Below are 22,783 nucleotides of genomic sequence, written 5' to 3'. Positions count from 1 at the left end.
TGAGAAATAAAATTCAAGAATCCTCGACACAGCCCAAAATTTCTGTTGCTAAGCGAGACAGTTGTTAAGTGAGTTTTGCCCCTTTTACAACCTTTCTTGCCATATTTGTTAACGGAATCACTGCAGCTGTTAAATTAGTAACACAGCTGTTAAGTGAATCTGACTTCCCCATTGATTTGGCTTGCCGGAAGGTCACAAAAGGGGATTCCATGACCCCAGGACATTGCAACCATCAGTTGCCAAGCATCTGAATGTTGATGCTGCAATGGTCCTAAGTATGAAAAAGGGTCATAACTCACTTTTTTCAGTGACGTTGTAACTTTGAATGGTCATTAAATGAATGGTTGTAACTCAAGGACTACCAGTATCTTGGAATGGTTACCGTCTCTGCAATAGTACATTCTAACCACTACGCCTCCAGGACTCCTTTTATTTAATATATCAAACTGGATACAATAAGAACGGTTTGATGCTTTAGGAATATTCTAATTATACATAATTATATTTAGTTTCTTACTATGCGTTCAGAAAACTCTTGTTCAACTCCTAATTCACTGATTTTTGCAAGCAAATCCTCTTGTGTCTGAGCATTTCTTCCAGTTGAATCTCTCATGTGTAAATAAACTTGGATTTTTGGCAGAAAATAATCCAGCAAGCTGAAAACAAGCAATGTATATCCTTGCGAACTCTTGAAAGTTTTGTAAGATCCCATCAAGCTTTCCTTCCAATCAGAATGGTGATGGTTTTTCTCCTGTATGAGTCCTTTTTTCTTTAATAATAGTAGAATTGTGACCGAAACACTGACCACAGTTTGGGCATCTGAATGGCTTCTGATCTGTGTGTAAACAGACATGACTTATTAATTAGACCTAGTTGCGAAAGCTTTCTGACAGTTGGAACATTTGTTCCCTATTATTCCATCAGGTAGGAAGTCCAACTGAAACTTTTCCCACAATCCAGGAATTCATCCTGTGTGAATCCTCTGGTGTCTCACCAGGTCAGAATTCCAACTGAAAGCTTTCCCACAATCTGGACACTCATATGGTTTCTCTCCTGTGTGAGTCCTCTGGTGTTTCAGAAGGTTAGATTTATTACTGAAACTTTTTCCACAATCTGGACACTCATACGGTTTCTCCCCAGTGTGAGTTCTCTGGTGTATAAACAAGTAGGAATTACGACTAAAGCTTTTCCCACAATCTGGACACTCATAAGGTTTGTCTCCTGTGTGAGTCCTCTGGTGTTTCACCAGGTCAGAATTCCAACTGAACACTTTCCCACAATCTGGACACTCATACGGCTTTTCTCCTGTGTGAGTACTTTGGTGTTGCACAAGGTTACAATGTTGATTGAAACTTTTCCCACAAACTGGACACTCATATGGTTTCTCTCCTGTGTGAGTCCTCTGGTGTATCACTAGATAAAAATTCCAACGGAAAGCTTTCCCACAGTATAGACACTCATATGGTTTCTCTCCTGTGTGAGTTCTCTGGTGTTTCACAAAGCTAGAATTCCGACTGAAACTTTTCCCACAATCCGAACACTCATATTGTTTCTCTCCTGTGTGAGTTCTCTGGTGTTTCACAAAGCTAGAATTCCGACTGAAACTTTTCCCACAATCCGAACACTCATATTGTTTCTCTCCTGTGTGAGTTCTCTGGTGTTTCACAAAGCTAGAATTCCGACTGAAACTTTTCCCACAATCCAAACACTCATATTGCTTCTCCCCAGCGTGAGTACTCTGGTGCATCACCAGGTTGGAATTCCGAGTGAAACTTTTCCCACACTCTGGACACTTATATGGTTTCTCTCCAGTGTGTGTCCTCTTGTGTATCATCAAGTAAGAGTTGTAACTGAAACTTTTCCCACAATGTGGACACTCATATGGTTTCTCTCCTGTGTGAATCCTCTGGTGTTTTACCAGGTCAGAATTCTGAGTGAAACTTTTCCCACAATTAGGACAATCAAAAGGTTTCTCCCCAGTGTGAGTCTTCTTATGTCTCACCAGGTTAGCATGCTTACTAAACTGTTTGGCACACTGTGAGCACTGGTAGGGCTTTTCTCCAGTATGGGTTCTTTTATGCTCAATAAGTTGGGAAGTGTAGCGAAAGACTTTGCCACATTCAGGGCATTTGTATGGTTTTTCACCCGTGTGGATCCTCTGATGCATAATCAGCTCTACTTTGCAATCTGTGTTTTTCCTACTATATGCATATCTGTGGAACTTTTCCACCACTGATACTCTTAGATTCTTGAGGTGCTCAAAAATATTTGTGATCTCTTCTGGAATGGTTCAAGCTGTTTGTTTCCTCACAGGGTGACCCTGCATTATTGTCTGGAATGAGTGCTTCCTCCCCACAGACTTCTAGATATTTCCTCTTTTTCTGAATCTGGAAATGTTCCACCTTTATTTTTCATATAATGTTTTCTTGAGTTCCACATATAATAATTGTTTATTGGCGCAAAACTCTTTTCCTATTTTTTTTCTCTCTTGTCTTTTAATGGCTGGGGAAGGAGAAGTGTTTTGTGGTATTCTGGAGGAAAGGGAAAAGACATTGTTTACCAGATGTTCCGGATTCGCTTTCCTTTTTAAAGCTCCTTCTTATTCTCTGCTGTCCAGAAGGCTCCTCTTGGCATTCCCTTTGCCTATAAGATTCACATAAAAGACATACCTTAATTACTCTTTATAATATGGTTGCAAGATGTGAAAACAAGAAAAAAAGTACCGTATTTTCCAGCATATATGACGACTTTTTAACACATGAAAATCTTCTCAAAAGTTGGGGGTCGTCTTATATGCCGGGTGTCATTCTCCTGTAACCAGGCAGACCAGCCCAAAAGGCTCTGACGAGCCTTAAATGGCTCTGGCGATCCCAGCTGATTGCCTGCTAATCAGGCAACTCAGCTGGGATTGCCAGAGCCATGTCAAAGGAAAAAAGTTTTCCCCCTCCAGCTTGCTTACCTCAGCTGCTAGTCGCAACGCTTGCCTTGCTTCCCTTGCCTGAATCCATTCCATCAGTAAGCACCTCCCTGCCTGCAATTAAGCAGGCAGGGAGTTATGGACTTCAACTCCCAGAATTCCTCAGCCAGCAAAGCAAAGCTGGCTGAGGAATTCTGGGAGTTGAAGTCTACAAGTCTTAAAGTTGCCAAGGTTGGAGACCCCTGTTCTATTGGGTAAGTTTTTTTCCCCTTTGGGAGCTTTAAAAAAAATAGTTAATTGGGGGTTTTTTTAGTTGTTCTTTTTTAGACCTAGCCATTTAAAGTTTAGGAAGTTTTACATTTAGCTTTCATATAAAAATAAAAATAAAATAAAATAAAATAAAATAATATTTGTGCAGTTTTCTGAGATTTAGTATGTTTCTGTAGTGTTTCACTCTAACTACACAAACACACAAAATCTCACAAAGCTGTATGTGGAATTTTGTGTGTGTAAAGTGTGAAAGTTGTTTTTTTGGGCTTTTTGTGGCTGTGTGAGGTTCCTGCTTGTTGCAGGGGCCATTTTGGGTCTAGCACAGCTGCTTTTACATTGTGGGTGAGCCAGTTGATGTTTTTTAATTTTTATTTGGTGTGCGTTGGAAGAGGGGTAGTCTTATACGGTGAGTATAGCCCAAACCCTATATTTTAACAGGAAAAGTCGGGGGTCATCTTATACGCCCAGTTGTCTTATATGCCAGAAAATACAGTAGATTAGCCACTGCCATTCACTATGACACATAAAAGACTAAGTTCAAATCTTCACACAATCATGAAATTCTATTGTTGACTCGTGGAAATCACAGATTGTCAGCATTGCAAATTATTATAATCATATAGATACCTGGAAATATTGAGGATAGGAAGAAAGATACACATATATTCACAAAATAGACAGAAACACATCCCTCCATCTATGTGTACCATATGTATGTATGTAGAAAATCCATGTATATTTTCTGTCTACAAAAACGACACTTGGTTAAAATGTAAAGTAGTGAGTATACAGTTGTATAACAATGTAAATGCGCTGTCCCTTCAAAATAATGCAATACACAGCCATTAATGTCTAAATCGCTGGCAACAAAAGTGAGTACACCCCTAAGTGATAATGCCCAAATGGGGCCCATCAAACAAACTTCTTGAACTTCCAATAAAGTTTTCTTTTACAGCGTGTTTCCCTGGTCACAATGGCTAGGAAAGCAACAGAGCTAAACTTAAGTAGCTACGTCATTCCAAAGAGGAAGCCTACAGAAAAGGTGATAAAATGCTGTACAATCAGGCCAGAACAACAAGGGAGATAAGTGCAGCAAAAAGAAGCTACTTTGAAAAGCTAAAGAATCAGTTCTCAAGAAATGAACCAGCAAACATGTGGAAAACTCGTAAAAATATCACCGGTTACAGCAAACCTCCTTCCCAGGCTGAAGGAAATCAATAACTGGCAGATCACCTGAACTTGTTTTACTGCAGGTTTGAAAGGAAACTACAGCCACCTATTTCCACAACTCCCATCACTGGGGGCTGCGTGGAGACGGGTGAGTGGGTATGTGTCAGATTGCTCTCCCCTTTGGCTGCCTCCGCCATGCGCAGGCCCGATTTCAAGGACCCAGCGTCTTTCTTTTAGGATCATCTGGAACCTTGACCAGTTCCCATCAGCCCAACGGAAGGGGAAGGGAGGAACGCTTCAATGGGCAAGGAAAGTTGGCACACTCCTGAGCAGAAAACCCTGGGTGGGATGTCCATCCCGATGGCTGGTCCACGTAGTGCGGCTTCGCAAGAAAAGAAGAGCCCCCCTCACGCATCTCCATGCAGCCCCCCAGCGGCTTGCAGCCTGCGTGGGGACGAAGGGCCCGCTTGGCAGGCACGGCGGTCTGGGATGGAGGTCCGTTTCCTCGATAGGCGATGCAAGAGAGAGATGCGCCAAGTGCTCCCAATCAGAGTTCCAGGTCCAAGGGCTGCGGTGAAAGCCCACCACAGAGGCAGGGACTCATGCCATCCAAGAAAACACTTCCGGCGAGGAGCTTCAAGAGTTAAAGTCATGGCACCTTTGCAAGAACAGAGTTCCCCTTGTAGAAAGAAAACCAATCTCATTTTACATATGTTGTGCACTGACAATAAAGATTTGAATTTGAATTAATACATACAAATATCATTATAACAGCATTATAGAATAATATAACAAGAAGTACGGAACAACCATAGCAGAGAAAGTGAGGAGACCCCAAAGGGAATTAGTAATTACTGTGTGCTATTGTGGAAAAATACTGTTAGATTTTTGAAGATGACAAGTACAGCAATGATTACAAAAATAGGGAAGAAAGCATCATTGACCTCAGCATCAGCAGCACTGTCTCCGTCAGGTCAACCCTCAATAGACAGTATGCTCGGCGTGGAGAAATCAAGTTCGATGCAGAATATGCAAAGTCTGCAGACAATGTTACTGACGATACAGGAAACCATGGCAAAGACACAGGAGACGATATCGAGAAATCATGAGATAAATAATGAGATGGGAGAGGTGAAGGGGGAGATCCGAAAGATGGACGACAAAATAGGGAAGATCCAATGAACAATAACCAAAAACCAACAGAGAATACAAACGGTAGAAATAAAAGCAGAACAAACAGAAAACAAGATGGAAATCGTGGAACAAATATTCACCCTGGCCAATAGGGAGCTGGAAGAGGCAATTGTTTTTTTAGAAATGGAAAGGGCAGTGTTTTTCCTGAGGTTCCAAAATTTATTTATTTATTTATTTTATTTATTAATTAAATTTGTATACCTCCCTTCTCCCGAAGGACTCAGGGTGGTGAACAGCCAAGATTAAAATACATACAATATAAAAATTAAAATAAGTTAAAACAGAATTAAATCAGTTTGGCTTCCCCAATTTTAAAACCCTTTACCCATAAAATAACCCAATTAAAATTTTAAGCCAGCCCGGCTTGCTGAAATAAGAAAGTCTTCAAAGCTCGGCAGAAAGTACGGAGGTCCGGGATCACATTGTATTCCTGGGGGTAGCTCGTTCCAGAGGGCGGGTGCCCCCACAGAGAAGGCTCTCCCCCTGGGGGTCATCAGTCGACATTGCTTGACCGACGGCACCCTGAGGAGACCCTCTCTGTGGAAGCGCATTGGCCGGTGGGAGGTTATCGGTGGCAGAAGGTGGTCTCGTAAATACCCGGGCCCTAAGCCATGGAGCGCTTTAAAGATGAGAACCAATACCTTGAAGTGCACCCGGAAGACCATCGGAAGCCAGTGCAGCTCACGCAGGAGAGGTGTTACATGGGAGCACCATGTCGCCCCCATAATTATCCATGCGGCTGCATTCTGGACCAGTTGGAGCCTCCGGGTGCTCCTCAAGAGGAGCCCCATGTAGAGAGCATTGCAGTAGTCCAGGCAAGAGGTGACGAGGGCGAGTGACCGTGCATAAGGAGTCCCGATCCAGAAAGGGACACAACTGGCGTATCAGACGAACCTGATAAAAAGCCCCTCTGGCCATGGCCGTCATATGCTCTCCTAAAGACAGCCGTGCATCCAGGAGGACGCCCAAGTTACGAGCCCTCTCCGTGGGGACCAATGACTCGCCCCCAATAGCCAGCGATGGCACCAGCTGGCTATATCAGGACGCCGGCAGCCATAGCTACTCAGTCTTGGAGGGGTTGAGTCGGAGCCTGTTCCTCCCCATCCAGACCCGCACGGCCTCCAGGCACCGGGACATCACTTCAAGGGCATCATTGGGGTGGTCTGGGGTGGAGATGTACAGCTGAGTGTCATCAGTGTACAGATGGCACCGCACCCCAAATCCATGGATGATCTCACCCAGCGGCTTCACATAAATGTTGAACAGGAGAGGCCAGAGGACCGACCCTTGCGGCACCCCACAAACAAGGTGCCTCGAGGTCGACCTCTGCCCCCCAGCCAACACGGACTGCGACCGGTCGGAGAGATAGGAGGAGAGCCACCGTAGCACGGTGCCTCCCATTCCCAACCCCTCCAGCCGGCGCAGCATGATACCATGGTCGATAGCCTGCTTTACTTTCATTTTCGTTTTCAGCGTAGCTTGATTAACACAAGAAAAAAAAAATCTGCGCCCAGCAATTTACCTCCTTGTAGCAAGCAGCAGAAGCCCGGGCAAACAGCTGAGAGCAAAACAGCTGAGAGTCGGGAGGGCGATCCAATCAACTTGTGCTAATTAGGCTGTGCTGAAGCTGAAACGAGCTGTTTCTTCTGGCTGCATGCTGCAAGGAGGGTAAACTGCTGGGAGGCAGAGGCCAGTGGGTGGGCGGGGCTACATTCGGTGTATAAGACGCACCTAAATTTTCACCCCCTTTTAGGGGGGAAAAAGGTGTGTCTTATACTCTGAAAAATATGGTAAATTTAAAGAACAATCAATACACATTCTACTCAAATACACACCAATCATGGTCAAGGATAGACATGGTATGGATGAGAAGGGACACCCAAGAGGTAGATATAGCAACAAATACATGGGAAGACCACAATCTGATAAAAGTGATATGGAGAGGACAGAAGAAGAGGCAGAGATGGACAATGAATCAAAACATTCTAAAAGATAAGGAGTATATACAAATGGTGGAAAATGAAATGAAACTATTTTTCAAGAAAAATAAAGAAGAAACATCATTGCAAAACATGTGGGATACGGCAAAAGCATACATTCGAGGATTAACAATATCCTACATGGCAAGGAGAAATAAGAAAAAGAAACAACAGCAAAATATATTACAGGATGAACTTAAAAAAATTGGAATTAGACCTACAGAAAGAACACCCCCCAAAAAAAGAAAAGATAAAAGGGACCTTATAAAGCACAAATTAAATTTAATGTTACAAGAGGAAATGGCACAAAAAGTCAAAATGGTGAAATATTTTTTTTTTAATGTGAAAATAAGCTGGGGAGATGGTTAGCTTATAAACCAGGGTGGATAAAAATCAATGATTTTTTTAAAAAAATAAAAAAAAATCAGATTTTTTGATTTAAATCGGATTTTTTTATTTAAATAGGATTTTTTATTTTTATCAAATTCATTTTAATAAAATGCTTTTGGAGTAAAAAATCTATCTAAAGATAGTTTCTATTTAAGATACATTAATAATTTAGTTTATTCAGCATGAAATGGAACTTACTTATGTAGCATGAGGCTGTATATTCTGCAATATTGGGACTCTCGGTGAGTCAACAGCAGGTCACAGGAAAGCCACTGAGGGACAGAGATGGCAGTTGCTCTTTAAAAATTATGATTTAAATCGAGTTGATTTAAATCAAGCCTTTTTACTAGTGATTTAAATCATGATTTAAATCGTGATTTAAATCAACTTGATTTAAATCAAATCCACCCTGTTATAAACTAAAAAAGGAAAAAGTGAAAAAAATTATACACCCATTGCAGGACTAGAAAGGAATCCTCCATCACCAGAATATAAGATAAAAAGAATATAATTCAGGAATTCTTTAGGAATCTATATAACCAAGAAAACATATCAGAAGACATTACCAAACAATATTTAGAAAAAGTGGGCCTAACTAAAATATCTGATACAATGAGAATGATGTTAAATAAAAGAATAACAATAATGTTATTGTTATAATAACAATAATAACCGAAGTAATTAAGAAACAAAAAAATAACAAAACCCCCGGTCCAGATGGACTCTCTGCAGAACTATACAAAATCATACAAGAACCGCTGGAAACCTTATTGTTGGAGGTATATACTGGCTCCCGGTGGTCTTCCGGGTGCGATTCAAGGTGTTGGTCACCACCTTTAAAGCGCTCCATGGCTTAGGACCGGAGTATATACGAAACCACCTTCTGCCAGCAATAGCCTCCCACCGGCCAATACGCTCCCCCAGAGAGGGGCTCCTCAGGGTGCCGTCAGCCAAACAATGCCGACTGGCGACACCCAGGGGGAGAGCCTTCTCTGTGGGGGCACCAGCCCTCTGGAATGAGCTGCCCCTAGAGGTTCATCTCATCCCCGACCTGCGTACCTTTCTCTGCGTCCTGAAGACCCTTTTGTTCCAACAAAAGGCCTAATATGAATTTTATAATGGGTGTATGTTTGTTTTAATCTGTGGGCCAAATTTTTATATATTCGATTTTAAATTGTTTTAAATTTTGTAAATTTATGTGTTTTAATATGGCTGTACACCCCCCTGAGTCCTCCGGGAAAAGGGTGGTATAGAAGTCCAATAAACATAAACATAAACATAAACATAAACATAAACATATAATGAAGCACTAATAGAGGTCAAATTACATAAATCTTGGTCAGAAGCATAAATCACATAAATCTCAAAGAGGACACAGATCACCAACAGATAAAAAATTATAGGCCAATACCATTATTAAATGTGGATTACAAAATATTTGCCTCTATAATTTCAGAAAGATTTAAAAGAATATTAAATGAAATTATACATGGCTTTCTACCAAAAAGACAGTTGAGAAACAATATGAGAATCATTATGAATGTTCTAGAACCGTGATGGCGAACCTATGGCACGTGTGCCACAGGTGGCACGTGGAGCCATATCTGTGGGCACGCGAGTATTGTCCTAGCTCAGCTCGTGTGCATGCGCGTGCTGGCCATCTGATTTTAAGGCTTTCTGGTCCCACCGAAGTCAGGAAATGAGCTGTTTCCAGCCTCCAGAGGGCCTCCAGAGGGTGGGGAAGGTGGTTTTCGCCCTCCCCAGGTTCCTAGAATGCCTCTGGAGCTTGTGGAAAGTGAAAAACAGGCCTACCAGGTCCACCGTGCTATCACATGCCAAAAGTGGGGGGAGCACGGGGAGGGGTACCATGTGCATGTGCGGGGCTGGGGCTCATTGAATTATGGATGTGGGCACGCATGTGTGTGACCCCCCCGTGTTCTTCCACTTTTGGCACACGACGGCAAAAAGATTAGCCATCACTGTTCTAGAACATTATGAAGCACATAATATTGGGAAAAGATTCAAAAATGGTTGAACAAGATAACAGGTGCAAGTTTCCCCCTAATTCCAGATTCTTACTTACTCGGAATCAAATTAAAAGACGTGGGCAAGCAAGATTGGCACCTATTCATCCATATTACAACAGCAGCGAGAATGGCACTTGCCCAGCAATGGAAAAACGCAAATACACCATCAGATCAACTTATAATAAATAAGATATTGAATTGTGCCGAATTGGACAAATTAACGTATATCCTAAGAGAGAAAAAAGAATCCATATACTACAGTAACTGGGAATGCTGGTATATATGGCTAAAGAAGAGGACAATCTTAGAGTAAACAATATAGTATTACATATATACTTAGTCATAATCAGATAGCGTTTGTTATTTAAAATAATCAATGTTCTCTGAACAAAAAGATTTACCAGGATGTAACTATGAATAGGTATCTGGGGGATCAATACGACCCCCGGTTAGTCCTTATATGTGGCTGTCTTTATGTGTTGTGTTGTGTATCTATATATAACTCATATCTGTTTGATAATTACATATGTTTTTTTATTTGTAAATAATTAATACAGATTTTTTTTAAAAAAATAAAGTTAAAAACAAAACAGGAATTAAAAAATCAAGGAATTGAGTTGGATTGGTGGCCCTTTATGCAAATTCAGATGAGATATAAGAAAGATGCGGAAAAGTTTTCCAGGAAAACTATTGATTCTATAAGGAAGGCACAAGAATTGGATAGAATACTACAGGGGAGAGATGAAAAGTTGATAAAAAAACTGTACAATTACTTATTGAGGTTTAAAATGGAGGAAGAAACGGTAAAGGAAACAATGATAACATGGGCAAAAATTTTCGGTTATACTATAGAATTGGATAATTGGAGAAAATTATGGGGAAAAATTACAAATTAACAATATCGGCAACATAGAGAAAATATTTATAAAATGTTCTACAGATGGCACCCACCACCAGCAAGATTAGCAAAAATGTTCCCACATAGATCATCGGAATGCTGGAAATGTAAACAAACATTGGGAACATATAACCACATGTGGTGGACATGCCCACTGGCACAAAAATATTGGATAAGGATAAAACAGTGGCTAGAGGAAATGCTAAAACAGCAAATAGAATTAAAGCCGGAATTGTTCCTACTAGGTATATTAACAGGGAAATATAATAAAACAACCCAATATTTAATATAACGGCAGCCAGAATTGTATATGCTCAAAGTTGGAAAAATGTAAATATACCCTCTGAGTAAATGATAATAAAGAAGATACTAGCTTGTGCTGAGATGGACAGGCTGACAATGGAAATTAAGGACAAAGGTGAAACAGAATACTGTGTAATTTGGGATGTATGGTACAAATGGTTAGATAGTAGATGCAGAGATTAGAAAATTAAGATTGAAAGAATTAGAAATGAGAAATAAGTATAGGTAGAAGACTATTTATTATAGATTTATTATAGAAGAGCCTTGGTGGTATAGCAGACTAAAGCACTGTTAAGTAACACCAGCTGCCTGCAATTACTGCAAGTTCAAATCTCACCAGGCTCAAGGTTGACTCAGCCTTCCATCCTTTCGAGGTAGGTAAAATGAGAACCAGGTTTGTGGGGGCAATAAGCTGACTTTGTATAAAAAAGAACACCGCTTGGGGGGGGCGAAAGCCCTACTAAGCAGGTATATACAAAAGTAAGAAGGCTATTGCTTAACGCATTGTAAGCCACCCTGAGTCTCCGGAAAAGGGCGGCATATAAATCGAACCAATAAATAAATAAATAAATAATATATATATATTAGTATATTATGGTAAAATGTAACAAAAATGTAAGAGGTAAAAAAATAGTTAGAAATGATAAATATATAATGTATATATATTAGCATATAAATGTGTAAAAAACTGTGGATATATACCGGTACAGAGCGGTTGCAAAGATGAAATTGTAATGGAAAAAAGAAGAAAATTGTATAATATAATTTATTTCTTTAAAAAAAGAAGTTGTGGGTGTTTCATCGCTGGAGGTTTATAAAGGAGAGGCTGGACAGTCACTTGCCTGAAATGGTATTATAGGATCTCCTGCTTGAGAGTCCGGGGCTGGACTAGAAGACCTCCAGGGTCCCTTCCAGCTCTATTCTGATCCTGAGACGGCGAAGCCTCTGCAAGCTTTGAAGCGCCGGTGTTGCCCGTGAACTTCCTCCCTTGCAAGCAGAACAAGAGGATCATAAAAAACACCCGGAATCGACCCTACAGCGACGGTGTGGTTGGAATCTCCCCAGCAACAGAAACTTGCAGGCAACTTGGAAGGTGAAGCTCTGGGCGGGGGGATAAAATTGGGCGGGTGGGGGGGGGATGTGCAGGAGGAGACGTATTTCCGCGTAGTTGTTGATCTGCTGCTACAACGTGGAGCGAACCGAAGAGCCCGACTTGCTCCCGGCCTCTCCGCCCACCTGCCCTCCACTCACCTTCCAGCGGCCGCTTCGACCCGGGAGAAAGCCCAGCCGCCACCGCTCCCCCCCCCCGTTAGGAGGCCGGAAGACGAGGTTCCTCGGCGCTTCGCCTTGCCATAGTCTCTCTAACCATCCGCGACTCTATGGTCTCAATTCCTTTCTGTTCAGCTACAGGAGCTTTCTACTCTTATTTGCCACTATCCAGGCGCGCTTATGGCCTAACCATAGAGCGTCAGCAATAGCTAGATCGTCCGAGCTCTAGCTTCATCAGATTAGCTGGGTGCTTCCTGGCTCCTAAAAGTTCATGAAGTTCTTGTTTTGGGGCGCAGCCCTAAATAATTAACAGCCTGTCATCTTCATATTATTAATAGAATAATATGGGACAAAACTTGGAAGTGTCTCCCACGTTGTTTCCAATGACACTTAGATAGCAGACACTATCCTCCTCTCTGTCTATTATGCTCCCTGCTCACTAGAGCCGCCTTCCCAGTTTCCAGATTTACTAAGATTTCAGCCTTGAGAATTCCTAGGCTGCTTGGGCAAAACACTTGGAGGTCACTAGTTTGCAGGCTGGAAGCCAATGAGTTCCAGTTTGGGTACTCAGAGCCGAAAAGGTTCGCCATCTCTAGCCTAGGAGGTTATATAGTTGTTTTTATATTACTTATTTCTTAATATAAATTTTTACATATTTATAGATGTCATTTATATGTTTGTGATTTTCAATCTGATGGTTATATACTGCCTACCATTGCTTTTGGTAAACTGAGTGGTGGGGAGGCTATACACATTTCATTTAATGTATAAATAATCTAAAGGATGACTTTAGAGTGGGTAAATTGAAGTAGAACTAATAAAAATGGTATAAAAATAAAGTAGGATTGGAATAAAGTTGGATGGCTGCTGAAAATATTTTGGCCATTTCTCTTTATTGTTGTGCTACTTTCTTGGCAAAAAAAAAAATCCCACAACTATATTGCAAATATAATACAGGAAGTCCTTGGTCACCATCCACAACGGCAACCAACAATTCCATCAGTAAGCAATGCAGTTGTATGGTGAAATCTCACGTGAGCACACCAACTTGTGATTCACCTCAGTTGAAGGCATGTTTGTTAAGCGAATCACCACCAGGTGTTAAGTATGATAGCCCATGACTGACTTACATTTCCCGCTTACTATTCCACTGATTCTGCTTGTCGGAAGCAGGCAGTGAAAACTACAAATTGCTATCATGTGACAATGGGATGCTCTAACAGTCACAAGTATGAGCAATGGCCATAAATCTCCTCATTCAGCAACCTTAACTTCAAACGGTTGGTGAAAGAGGGCTAACTCTAGACTTTTGTTACTCATTTCTTGAATTTCAATGGCTTCTGTCCAAAACAAGCATCGTTTGCACTCAGTTCCTGTCATGTTCACAACACATTCTATCATTCCCACAATCTTGCTGTTTTTCAGCAGATCAGCCGCTCCAAATTCACGCTCTGTATTTTTTTCATGTTCTGAACAAAACTACTGAAGCAGTATCCTTTCTGCCTTGAAAGAACCCCCTTTAGTTTAGATCAGGGGTCTCCAAACATGGCAACCTTAAGACTTGTGGACTTCAATGCCCAGAATTCCTCAGTCACCCATGCTGGGGAATCCTGGGAGTTGAAGTACACAAGTCTTTAAGTTGCCAAGTTTGGAGACCCCTGGACTGGATGATTTGGAGATCGCTCACAGCTCTCCAACTGATTATGTTGTATTTCCTCCCCAAAAGTTTCTGTTGCATTTAATTAGTCACAATCCCTGCTTATAGCTTTGGCTGCAACTAGAACAAACTTATCACTTGTTCCTTCTGTGTATAGCAAAGCACTTAGATTTACCCTGTTTCCCCGAAAATAAGACCCAACCGGAAAATAAGTCCTAGCATGATTTTTCAGGATGCTCGTAATATAAGCCCTACCTCCCAAATAAGCCCCAGTTAAGGTTGTCAGCCAAATGGATGCATTTAGTACCGTATTTTCCCCCAAATAAGACCTAAACAGAAAATAAGCCCTAATGCGTCTTTTTGAGCAAAAATTAATATAAGACCCGGTCTTACTTTTGGGAAAACACAGTATATACCACCCCATAGTGATTTACAGCACTCTCTGGGTAGTTTATAATGTCAGCATATTGCCCCCAACAATCTGGGTCATTTTACAAACCTTGGAAAGATGGCTAAGTCAACCTTGAGCCTGTCGAGATCAAATTCCAGACGGTGGGCAGAGTTAGCCTGCAATACTGCATTCTAACCACTGTGCCACCAGGACATCTACTGTATCTTTCTATAATATATTAAATTGGATTAAATAAGAATAGTTTTGATGCCTTAGGAATATCTTTATTCTGCATTGTTATTTTCAGATTCTTACTTTACTTTCAATCAATTCTTGTTGAAATCCTAATTTTCACTTATTGATTCATTGATTTTTGCACTCAGCATTTCTTCTGGTTGAGTCTCTTGTGTTTAATAAAGTTGTCTCTTTGGCTGAAAGTAACCCAGGCAAGCTGGAAACAAACAATGGTTTGCATCCTGGTGAACTCTTGGAAGTTCCCCAGAGAGATCATCAAGTTTTTCTTGCAATCAGAATGCTGATGGTCTTTTCTCCTGTATGAGTCCTCTTGTGTTTAATAAGAGTGGAGTTGTGGCTGAAACGCTGACTACAGTTTGGGCATCTGAACGGCTTCTCGCCCGTGTGTAAACTGACATGACTTATTAGATTTGAGCTAGTTGTGAAACCTTTCCCACAATCGGGACACTCGTACGGTTTCTCTCCCGTGTGAGTCCTCTGGTGTATCACCAGGTTGGAATTCCGACTGAAACTTTTCCCACACTGCAAACATTTGTGGGGTTTCTCTCCTGTGTGCAACTTCACATGACTCGTAAGATTTGAACTAGTATTGAAGCTTTTCCCGCATTCCAGACATTCAAACGGTTTCTCTCCCGTGTGAGTCCTCTTATGAATCACGAGGGTGGTGTGCTCGCCAAACCTTTTGCCGCACCGACAGCACTGATAGGGTTTCTCTCCGGTGTGGGTCCTCTTATGGATAAAAAGGTTGGAGCTGCAGCGAAAGACCTTCCCACACTCAGAGCACTTGTATGGCTTTTCTCCCGTGTGGGTCCTTCGGTGAACCACCAGAGAGCTGTTTCGACCAAAGCTTTTGCCACACTCGGAGCACCTGTATGGTTTTTCTCCAGTGTGGATCCTCTCGTGCATAATCAGCTGCGATCTGCAGCTTGTGTTTTTCCCACAATAGGAGCATCTGTGGGGCTTCGGCATCACTGGCCTTCTGGGATTCTCAAGGAGATCAAAGATCTGCCTAATCCCCTGCTGAATGGCGTTTTCATCCAAACCACTGTTTCCTTCCTCCCAAAATAGGGACTGCTTTCCTACCAGGCTTAATTTACAGTCCAAATTAGCTTTGCCTCTCTGCCGATGTCCAGGTGTCTCTTCCTTCTCATGAAATCGAAAACAATTAATTTGGGCTTTCTCCTGTAGAGCTTCATGGAGTTCCAAATGACCCAAACTCTTCAACTCATTACTTCTTGCCAATGTTGCCTTCCCTTGTCCGATACCTGATTTGTAGAGGGGGGGGGGGAGGGATAGCATTATTAAAAAAAAAAAAAAAGAAAATAGGGAAACTTTTCCCTGTTTTGATCAGAACTGCTTTTATTATACTAACATTATAATTGATCGAGATGTTTAATTTAATATTGCCCACAACTGTACTGGTGGTCCTTGACTTATGACCACACTTGAGCCCAACATTTCTGTTGTTAAGTGAGACATTTGTTAAGTGAGTTTGGCTCCATGTTACGACCTTTCTGGCCACAGATGTTAAGTGAATCATTGTAGTTGTTAAGCTTGTAACAAGGTTGTTAAGTGAATCCGTCTTCCCCATTGACTTTGCTGGTGTTGTGGCCCCGCCCTCTGAGCCTGTCCCATCGGAGGAAGAAAGCTCCGAGCATGAGGAAGAGGAGTCAGCCAGGCCTCCCTCTCCAGGCCCCTCCCCTCTGGCACTGTCTCAGGTGCCGGCCGAGGGAGAGGAGATTAGCAGGGAGACAGGTGGCTCGGATGAGAGTGGAGGAGAAACATCATTCCTGGACGCACGCCTCCGAAGGCGTGATAAACGATTGCAGCAGCTCAGGAGGCGTGCTAGGGATTAGAACTGAGTCACTGGACCAGTGACCACAGAGACTATATAATAGAGGGTGGTGGCCAGTGATCCCTGTGACGAACAAAACTAACCTTGGATAGTCACTAAAGCCTCGTCCGGAACTGCTGAGAGAAATATTATTCTGCTTGGACTTTTTGTACGCTAAGTATCTTATCTTTCTGTTTTGTGGAAATAAACGCACTTGGCAGACGGTGTGTAAATCGCTGCCAAGTTGGAGATAAGTTGGTGTGTGCCAAAGTGTTTCCTTAACCCTCGGCTGGCTGTGTTTGTGTGTGTGTGTGGATGGGGACAGATCAGCTGGTCAGGAGGTCGCAAAAGGGGATCCCATGACCCAGGGACACTGTTATGCAACCATCATAAATATGAACCAGTTGCCAAGGGTCCGAATTTTGATCACGTGACCAGGGGGATGCTACAAAGGTCGTAACTGTGAAAAACGGTCATAAATCACTTTTTTCAGTGCTGCTTGTAACTTTGAAGAAGCACTGAGTAAACTGTTGTAAGTCGAGGATTACCTGTAATTGATCTTTTGTTAACAGTGGGAGAAAACATTGCCTAACCTTAAAATAAAGTAGAAGAGGGCACTCATACAGGTAGTTAATGACCACATATGTTCTGGCTGTTCAAAATTACAATGGCACTGAACGAGGGAACTTAGAATAATTTTATTGTCACTTTGAATGTACGCTAATTGGCAAATTTCATTGCATACAGCTCTCAAAGTGTCACCACCTCCAATATACACTACATAAACATGATAAAATAATTAAATAAATATTATGCATATACCCACATATATTATATGACACAGAGAAACACACAGCCAAATTTGGATGTATACATGTACATGGCGAGAAAAATGAACCTTGCAAGTTTACCAGACCGATGGCATAGGGAGCAAAACTGTTACAGAATCTGATAGTCCTGCTAGAAACATTTCGAAACCTCCTCCCAGAGGGGAGCAACAGAAACAGACCATGAAGTGGGTGTGTGGGGTTTCTAACAATGCTTTGAGTGCTAAGCACATAGCGTTTATAAGACGTATCCTCAATGATAGGAAGCGAGTTTCCTATAATCTTCTCGGCTGTCCTTACCACTCTCTGTATGGACTTTCTGTCTGAGGCACTGCTGCCTCAGATAGAAAGTCCGTAATAACTGATAACTGATGTTCCAGCTATCCTAGCAAGCTCGGGTTCACGTGATTGTAATCCAGGCACTTGGCAACCAGTTCACAAATGTTATAGAGTCTGGTAGTCATGTGATCATCATTTGGGACCTTCCCTGCTGGTTTCCCACAAAGAAAGTCAATGGGGAAGCAACAAAGAAGGTTACAGATTGGTCCTGTAAGTTGTTGCTGCCACCCCCACCACTTCTTCTCCTACTGATCAGTTACAAAATACAAGATCCCAGCTAACTCATGTTCCATCCCCCATAATGCATACCCACCTAGCCACATTGTAATGGTGCCACTGCAGGCCTGGTAAAAGGAGAAAATAGAATGCTTATTTTCTGTTACGTGTAAAATTGAGGCAAGTTACAAATACCTTATTAGGTAAGAATTACAGGTAGTGCTCAATTTACAACAATTCATTTAATGACTGTTCAAAGTTACAACAGCACTGAAAAAAGCGACTTACGACCGTTTTTCACACTTACAACCATCGCAACATCCTTGTAGTCACGTGATCACAATTCAGACACTTGGCAACTGGTTCATATTGATTTATGGTTGCAGTGTCCCAGGGTCATGCGATCCCCTTCTGCGACCTTCTGTCAATGGGGAAGCCCGATTCACTTAACAACCACGTTACTGAATTAACAATGGCAATGATTCACTTAACCAACAGCGGCAAGAAAAATTGTAAAATGTTCACTGAACAAATGTTTCAGCAGTGTAAATTTCGGTCGTAAATTGAGGACTACCTGTATGATGTGTTTAAAAAACTCATTGGGTTTCTTTACCTCTATCCCTTCCTGCAGCTGTCCTAATTTTACATTAAGATAACACGAGAAATCCAAGAAGACTTACTGGAAACGGCGGTCTTTCTGTTTCCTTCTTGATGAGTTTTGCCAGGTGGCTGCATCTTCTTTGATTCTCCCGCATCCTTTTCCAAGTTGGAGAAAAGTACCTGGACTTGCTATAAAAATAAATATGAAAGCAAAATACACATAACTATACCAAGTCCCCAGTTCAAATCATACAGTGACAGCATTCTTTAATACAATGCTCTCATAATTAATCATGCATGATTTATGAAAAGGAAATAATTTTTGTCAAGCTTTTGCATGTGCATGTGTTGACTCCAGGCAACTGCCAGATTAAGCCCTTGCAGTTTTTTTTAGCAAGACTTTAGAAGGGGTTTGCCCCGGCTTTCTTCTTCCTTGGGCTGAGAGGCCCAGTTGGCTTCATGCCAATGGCAAGACTAGAACTCACAATCTCCCAAATTCCAGCCTGGTGCCTTAAATACTTAACTGAACTGTCTGTCTTTGTCATGTTTACAGCTACATAATGCCAAGCCCTACACGAATTCAACACAGCATATCATGGGCCTGAAGCAAAACATTGTTGAATGAAGATAGACGGAATTTGAGTGGTATCATCCAATATTTCTGTCAGACATTCATACCATCCTTTGGTAGTTACAGGTAAGCCTTGACTTACAACCATTCATTTAGTAACAGTTCGAAGTTCCAACAGCCCTGAAAAAAAATGGCCGATGACCATTTTTCACACTTATGACCGTAGCAGCATCCCTGTGGTCTCGTGATCAAAATTCGGATGCTTGGCAATTGGGCATGTATTTATGACGGTTTCAGTGTGTCCCAGTGTCAGGAGATCACGGTTTGTGACCGTCTGACAAGCGAAGTCAACAGGGAAACCAGATTCACTTAACAACCCTGTTGCTTAACAGCGGCAGTGATTCAACTGTGGCAAGAAAGGTCATAAAAGGGGAAAAACTCATGTAACAGCCGTCTTACTTAGCAACAGAAATTTTGGGCTCAATTGTGGTCGTAGGTTGAGTAGTTCCTTCAAAATGGCCCCATGGGAGAGATTTGTATCATGTTCCCAGGTGCATTTATTCCTGCTCCCCATTCTTGGGCATCCCATCTGGGAAGCCCAATCTGGCTTCTCCATGAAAAAGACTTCAGTACGTGTTCTGCCCCAGCTACGGACCCCAAAGAACGCAGCACACACAAAGTCTGTACAAACCTTAGTTTACTAAATTAAATCAGTCTTTTTCAAACAAAGGCTGTTAATTAACTTTCTTAACAGCCTACAAGAATCCAAAGAATAAATAATCGTAATCTTACTATGGTTGGCAGAAAGCCCAGAAGCAATTTGCAGGAAACTGATAAGAGAACCAAGATCAAGACACAAAGGAGAGTGAATGAAGTTGTTCCCTGCAAATTGCCTCAGTCGTCCTTCCTTAAATAGCCTAAGGGAGTGGCCAATTAGCCCCAAACTAAGGGGCCTAAGGGGCCCCAAAAGGACCAAATTAGCCCTTACTCCCGAGGAGACCTCCTCCTGAGGAGCCACTCCTGCCTTTTGGCAGCTCTGCGCGCCTGTGCATTGCGAAGAGGCTCCTCCTCTTCGTCCTCTTCACTTAAGGGAGCTTCTGGAGGTTCTGAAGGCCCTGGCTGAATCCCTGCCTCTGGCACCACATCTTCTCCAACCTCCTCATTGTCCGACTTGAGTGCCAGCTGCACAGGCTGCTGGCGCAGCACCACACCAGCCTCCTCACTGTCGGAATCAGCTACTAGCTGCACAGGCCACTGACGGGCCACAACAGTATGAGGACCAAGTGGCCTGTACCAGAATCTAGAATTGGGATGGGCAACTTGTGTCCTCCTCCAGGCTGTGGACTTCCATCAATCCCAACATTATCAGGAAAATAACAAACAGGGGAATTACTACCCCAATAATACATGTAGTCCTCAACTTACAACCACAACTGAGCCCAATGTTTCTTTCGCTAAGCCAGACAGTTGATAAATGAATTTTGCCCCATTTTACGACCTTTCTTGCCACAGTTGTTAAGAGAATCTCTGCAGTTGTCAAGTTAGTAACATGGTCGTTAAGTGAATCTTAACGTGAGGCTTCCCTATTGACTTTGCTTGTCGTAAAAGGGAATCACACAACCCTAGGACACTACAACCATCATAAATACGAGTCAGTTGCCTGCATCTGAATTTTGATCATGTGATCGGGGATGCTGCAATGGTCGTTAAATATGAAAAATGGCTATAAGTCACTGTTTAGTGCTGTTGTAACTCTGAACGGTCACTAAATGAACTGTTGTTGAGGACTACCTGCACCTTAGGAAGGCCATTCACTGACCTGCCCTCCTGATCTACGTCTTGTATTTCCTGCTGCTGTTGGAATCTGCCGAAAACATGTTTTACCCAATTACCTTTTGAGGTCCCTTGTCATTCTGGCACCAGAATTCCCAAGAATGGCAATACTTCCTCTTCCAATCCGGTCCCTCTTCCTTATACAAAGCCCCCTCCTTCATTCCCACAGAAGACTCCAAGCTCTGGAGGGTTTCCCCTGAGATCCAGCAAGCTTTGGGACACCATCTTTTCACTCAGCCCCTGCCTGGCTCTGGCCTCCCTTGAGAGTGAGCCAGTGGTGAAATGTAAAATTTGTTATTACCAGTTCTGTGGGCATGGCTTGGGGGGGGGTTAATGTGACTGGGTGGGCGGGGGCAACTTTTTTTTTTTTTTTTTACTTTTAAAAGTATTTTTTCTACAACCTTAAGAGGTTGCAGAAAAAAAAATGCTTTTAAAAGCCTCTGACAATCAGGCAACCCAGCTGGGATTGTCAGATGCTTTTAAAAGGATTTTTTCTACAACCTTAAGAGGTTGTAGAAAAAATCCTTTTAAAAGCCTCTGAAGATCCCAGCTGAACCGTGCGATCATCAGAGGCTTTTTAAAAAACTTTTAAAAGCATTTTTTCAGCTGAAGAGGTTGTAGAAAAAATGCTTTTAAAAGTTAAAAAAAAAGCCTCTGATGATTGTGCGGCTCAGCTGGGCATGGGGGGGGGCGCAGAGATTTTTGCTACCGGTTTTCCGAACCACCCGCCGCCATTGCTACCGGATCAGGCAACCCGGTCCGAACCAGGAGCATTTCACCCCTGGAGTGAGCTCTGCAGGACATTAAAAGCTTCCTCTGATTGAAGCTGAGGCCGCTGGGGCTGTTTCCATTCAGGCTCTGACTGGCTTCCAGGAACTCCCGCCAATGACTTTCACCCCTTTGCTCCAGCCGCACCTCTGATTCCTTCTCAGATTCTTCTGGATTTGCTCCAGTCAGAAGCCTTCCAATGGAGCCACTTCCTTTGTCTTCCTTCTGCCACTGGTTTTCTTTCCACATGGCTTCTAACGCCATCCTGCATTGTTTCCTCTACTCCTTGTCTGGAAAATAATTTATAAAAGCACGCTCTTCCAGATGAAACAGGGTTTACAATTCACAGAAAAAGCTCATTTTAACCATGACCTGTTGACCAAGTTACAGAGACATGATTCGCTGTTTGCGTTCACGTGCTTCTCTAAAGGAAAGTCAAACAAAGCAAATTGGGAATTACTGCAACATAACTTCCCAGCCAATATTAGTATATAATCTTGGGAGTTATTCATACCCTGACAACCACAGATGGAAAAAAGGCCTAGAATTCTACAGTTGAAGAAGCCCAATTTAAACAAACAAACAGACAAATAAATCAATGGGAAATTACCAATGCCATGTATTCCAATATTTATTTATTTAATTAATTAATTATTTTAGCATGCACACAAACAGAGCTTTCTTCCAGGAGCTTATTTATTTTAGAAGTTGCCTGTTGCTCTAATTCAGAGGTCTTCAAACTTTGCAGCTTTAAGACTTGTGGACTTCAAACTATGCTGGCTGGAGAATTCTGGGAGTTGAAGTCCACAAGTCTTAAAGCTGCCAAGTTTGAAGACCTCTGCTCTAATTCACAAAGTGGATCACAAACAACATTGCAATAGGACCATTAAAACATTCTCTCTGAAATAAAGCCATATACTTAGAGACTCCTTGATGAGAGTTTGGAAGAAGCACCGATTCAAATGGGATTACAAAATACCGCTATGGCTGGATCTTGGTCATATTATGTGGAATACAAATATAATGTCACTCGGGGGGGGTTTATATAAAGAAGTTCTTTTTACAGATGCGGGCA

The 22,783-nt window shown here is 42.1% G+C and overlaps 1 protein-coding gene across 1 annotated transcript; it reads right to left on the bottom strand.

Moving 5' to 3' along the window:
- Positions 1–410: 410 nt before the first annotated feature.
- On the bottom strand, positions 411–21,932 carry LOC117657645 (uncharacterized). The gene is made up of 4 exons (XM_034405767.3): positions 21,682–21,932; positions 18,617–18,725; positions 14,979–15,985; positions 411–2,290 (listed from the first exon to the last, which is right to left on the bottom strand). Exons 1-4 carry the CDS (start codon positions 21,742–21,744, stop codon positions 965–967), a joined length of 2,505 nt encoding a protein of 834 aa, XP_034261658.2. The 5' UTR covers positions 21,745–21,932; the 3' UTR covers positions 411–964.
- Between the last annotated feature and the right edge of the window lie 851 nt (positions 21,933–22,783).

Source organism: Pantherophis guttatus, chromosome 2 (genome assembly GCF_059756535.1).
Source record: "Pantherophis guttatus breed Tessera chromosome 2, ASM5975653v1, whole genome shotgun sequence".
Lineage (NCBI taxonomy): Eukaryota > Metazoa > Chordata > Lepidosauria > Squamata > Colubridae > Pantherophis > Pantherophis guttatus.
The sequence above is the reverse complement of the archived record's forward strand: the minus strand, read 5'-3'. Positions and strand labels throughout refer to the sequence as shown.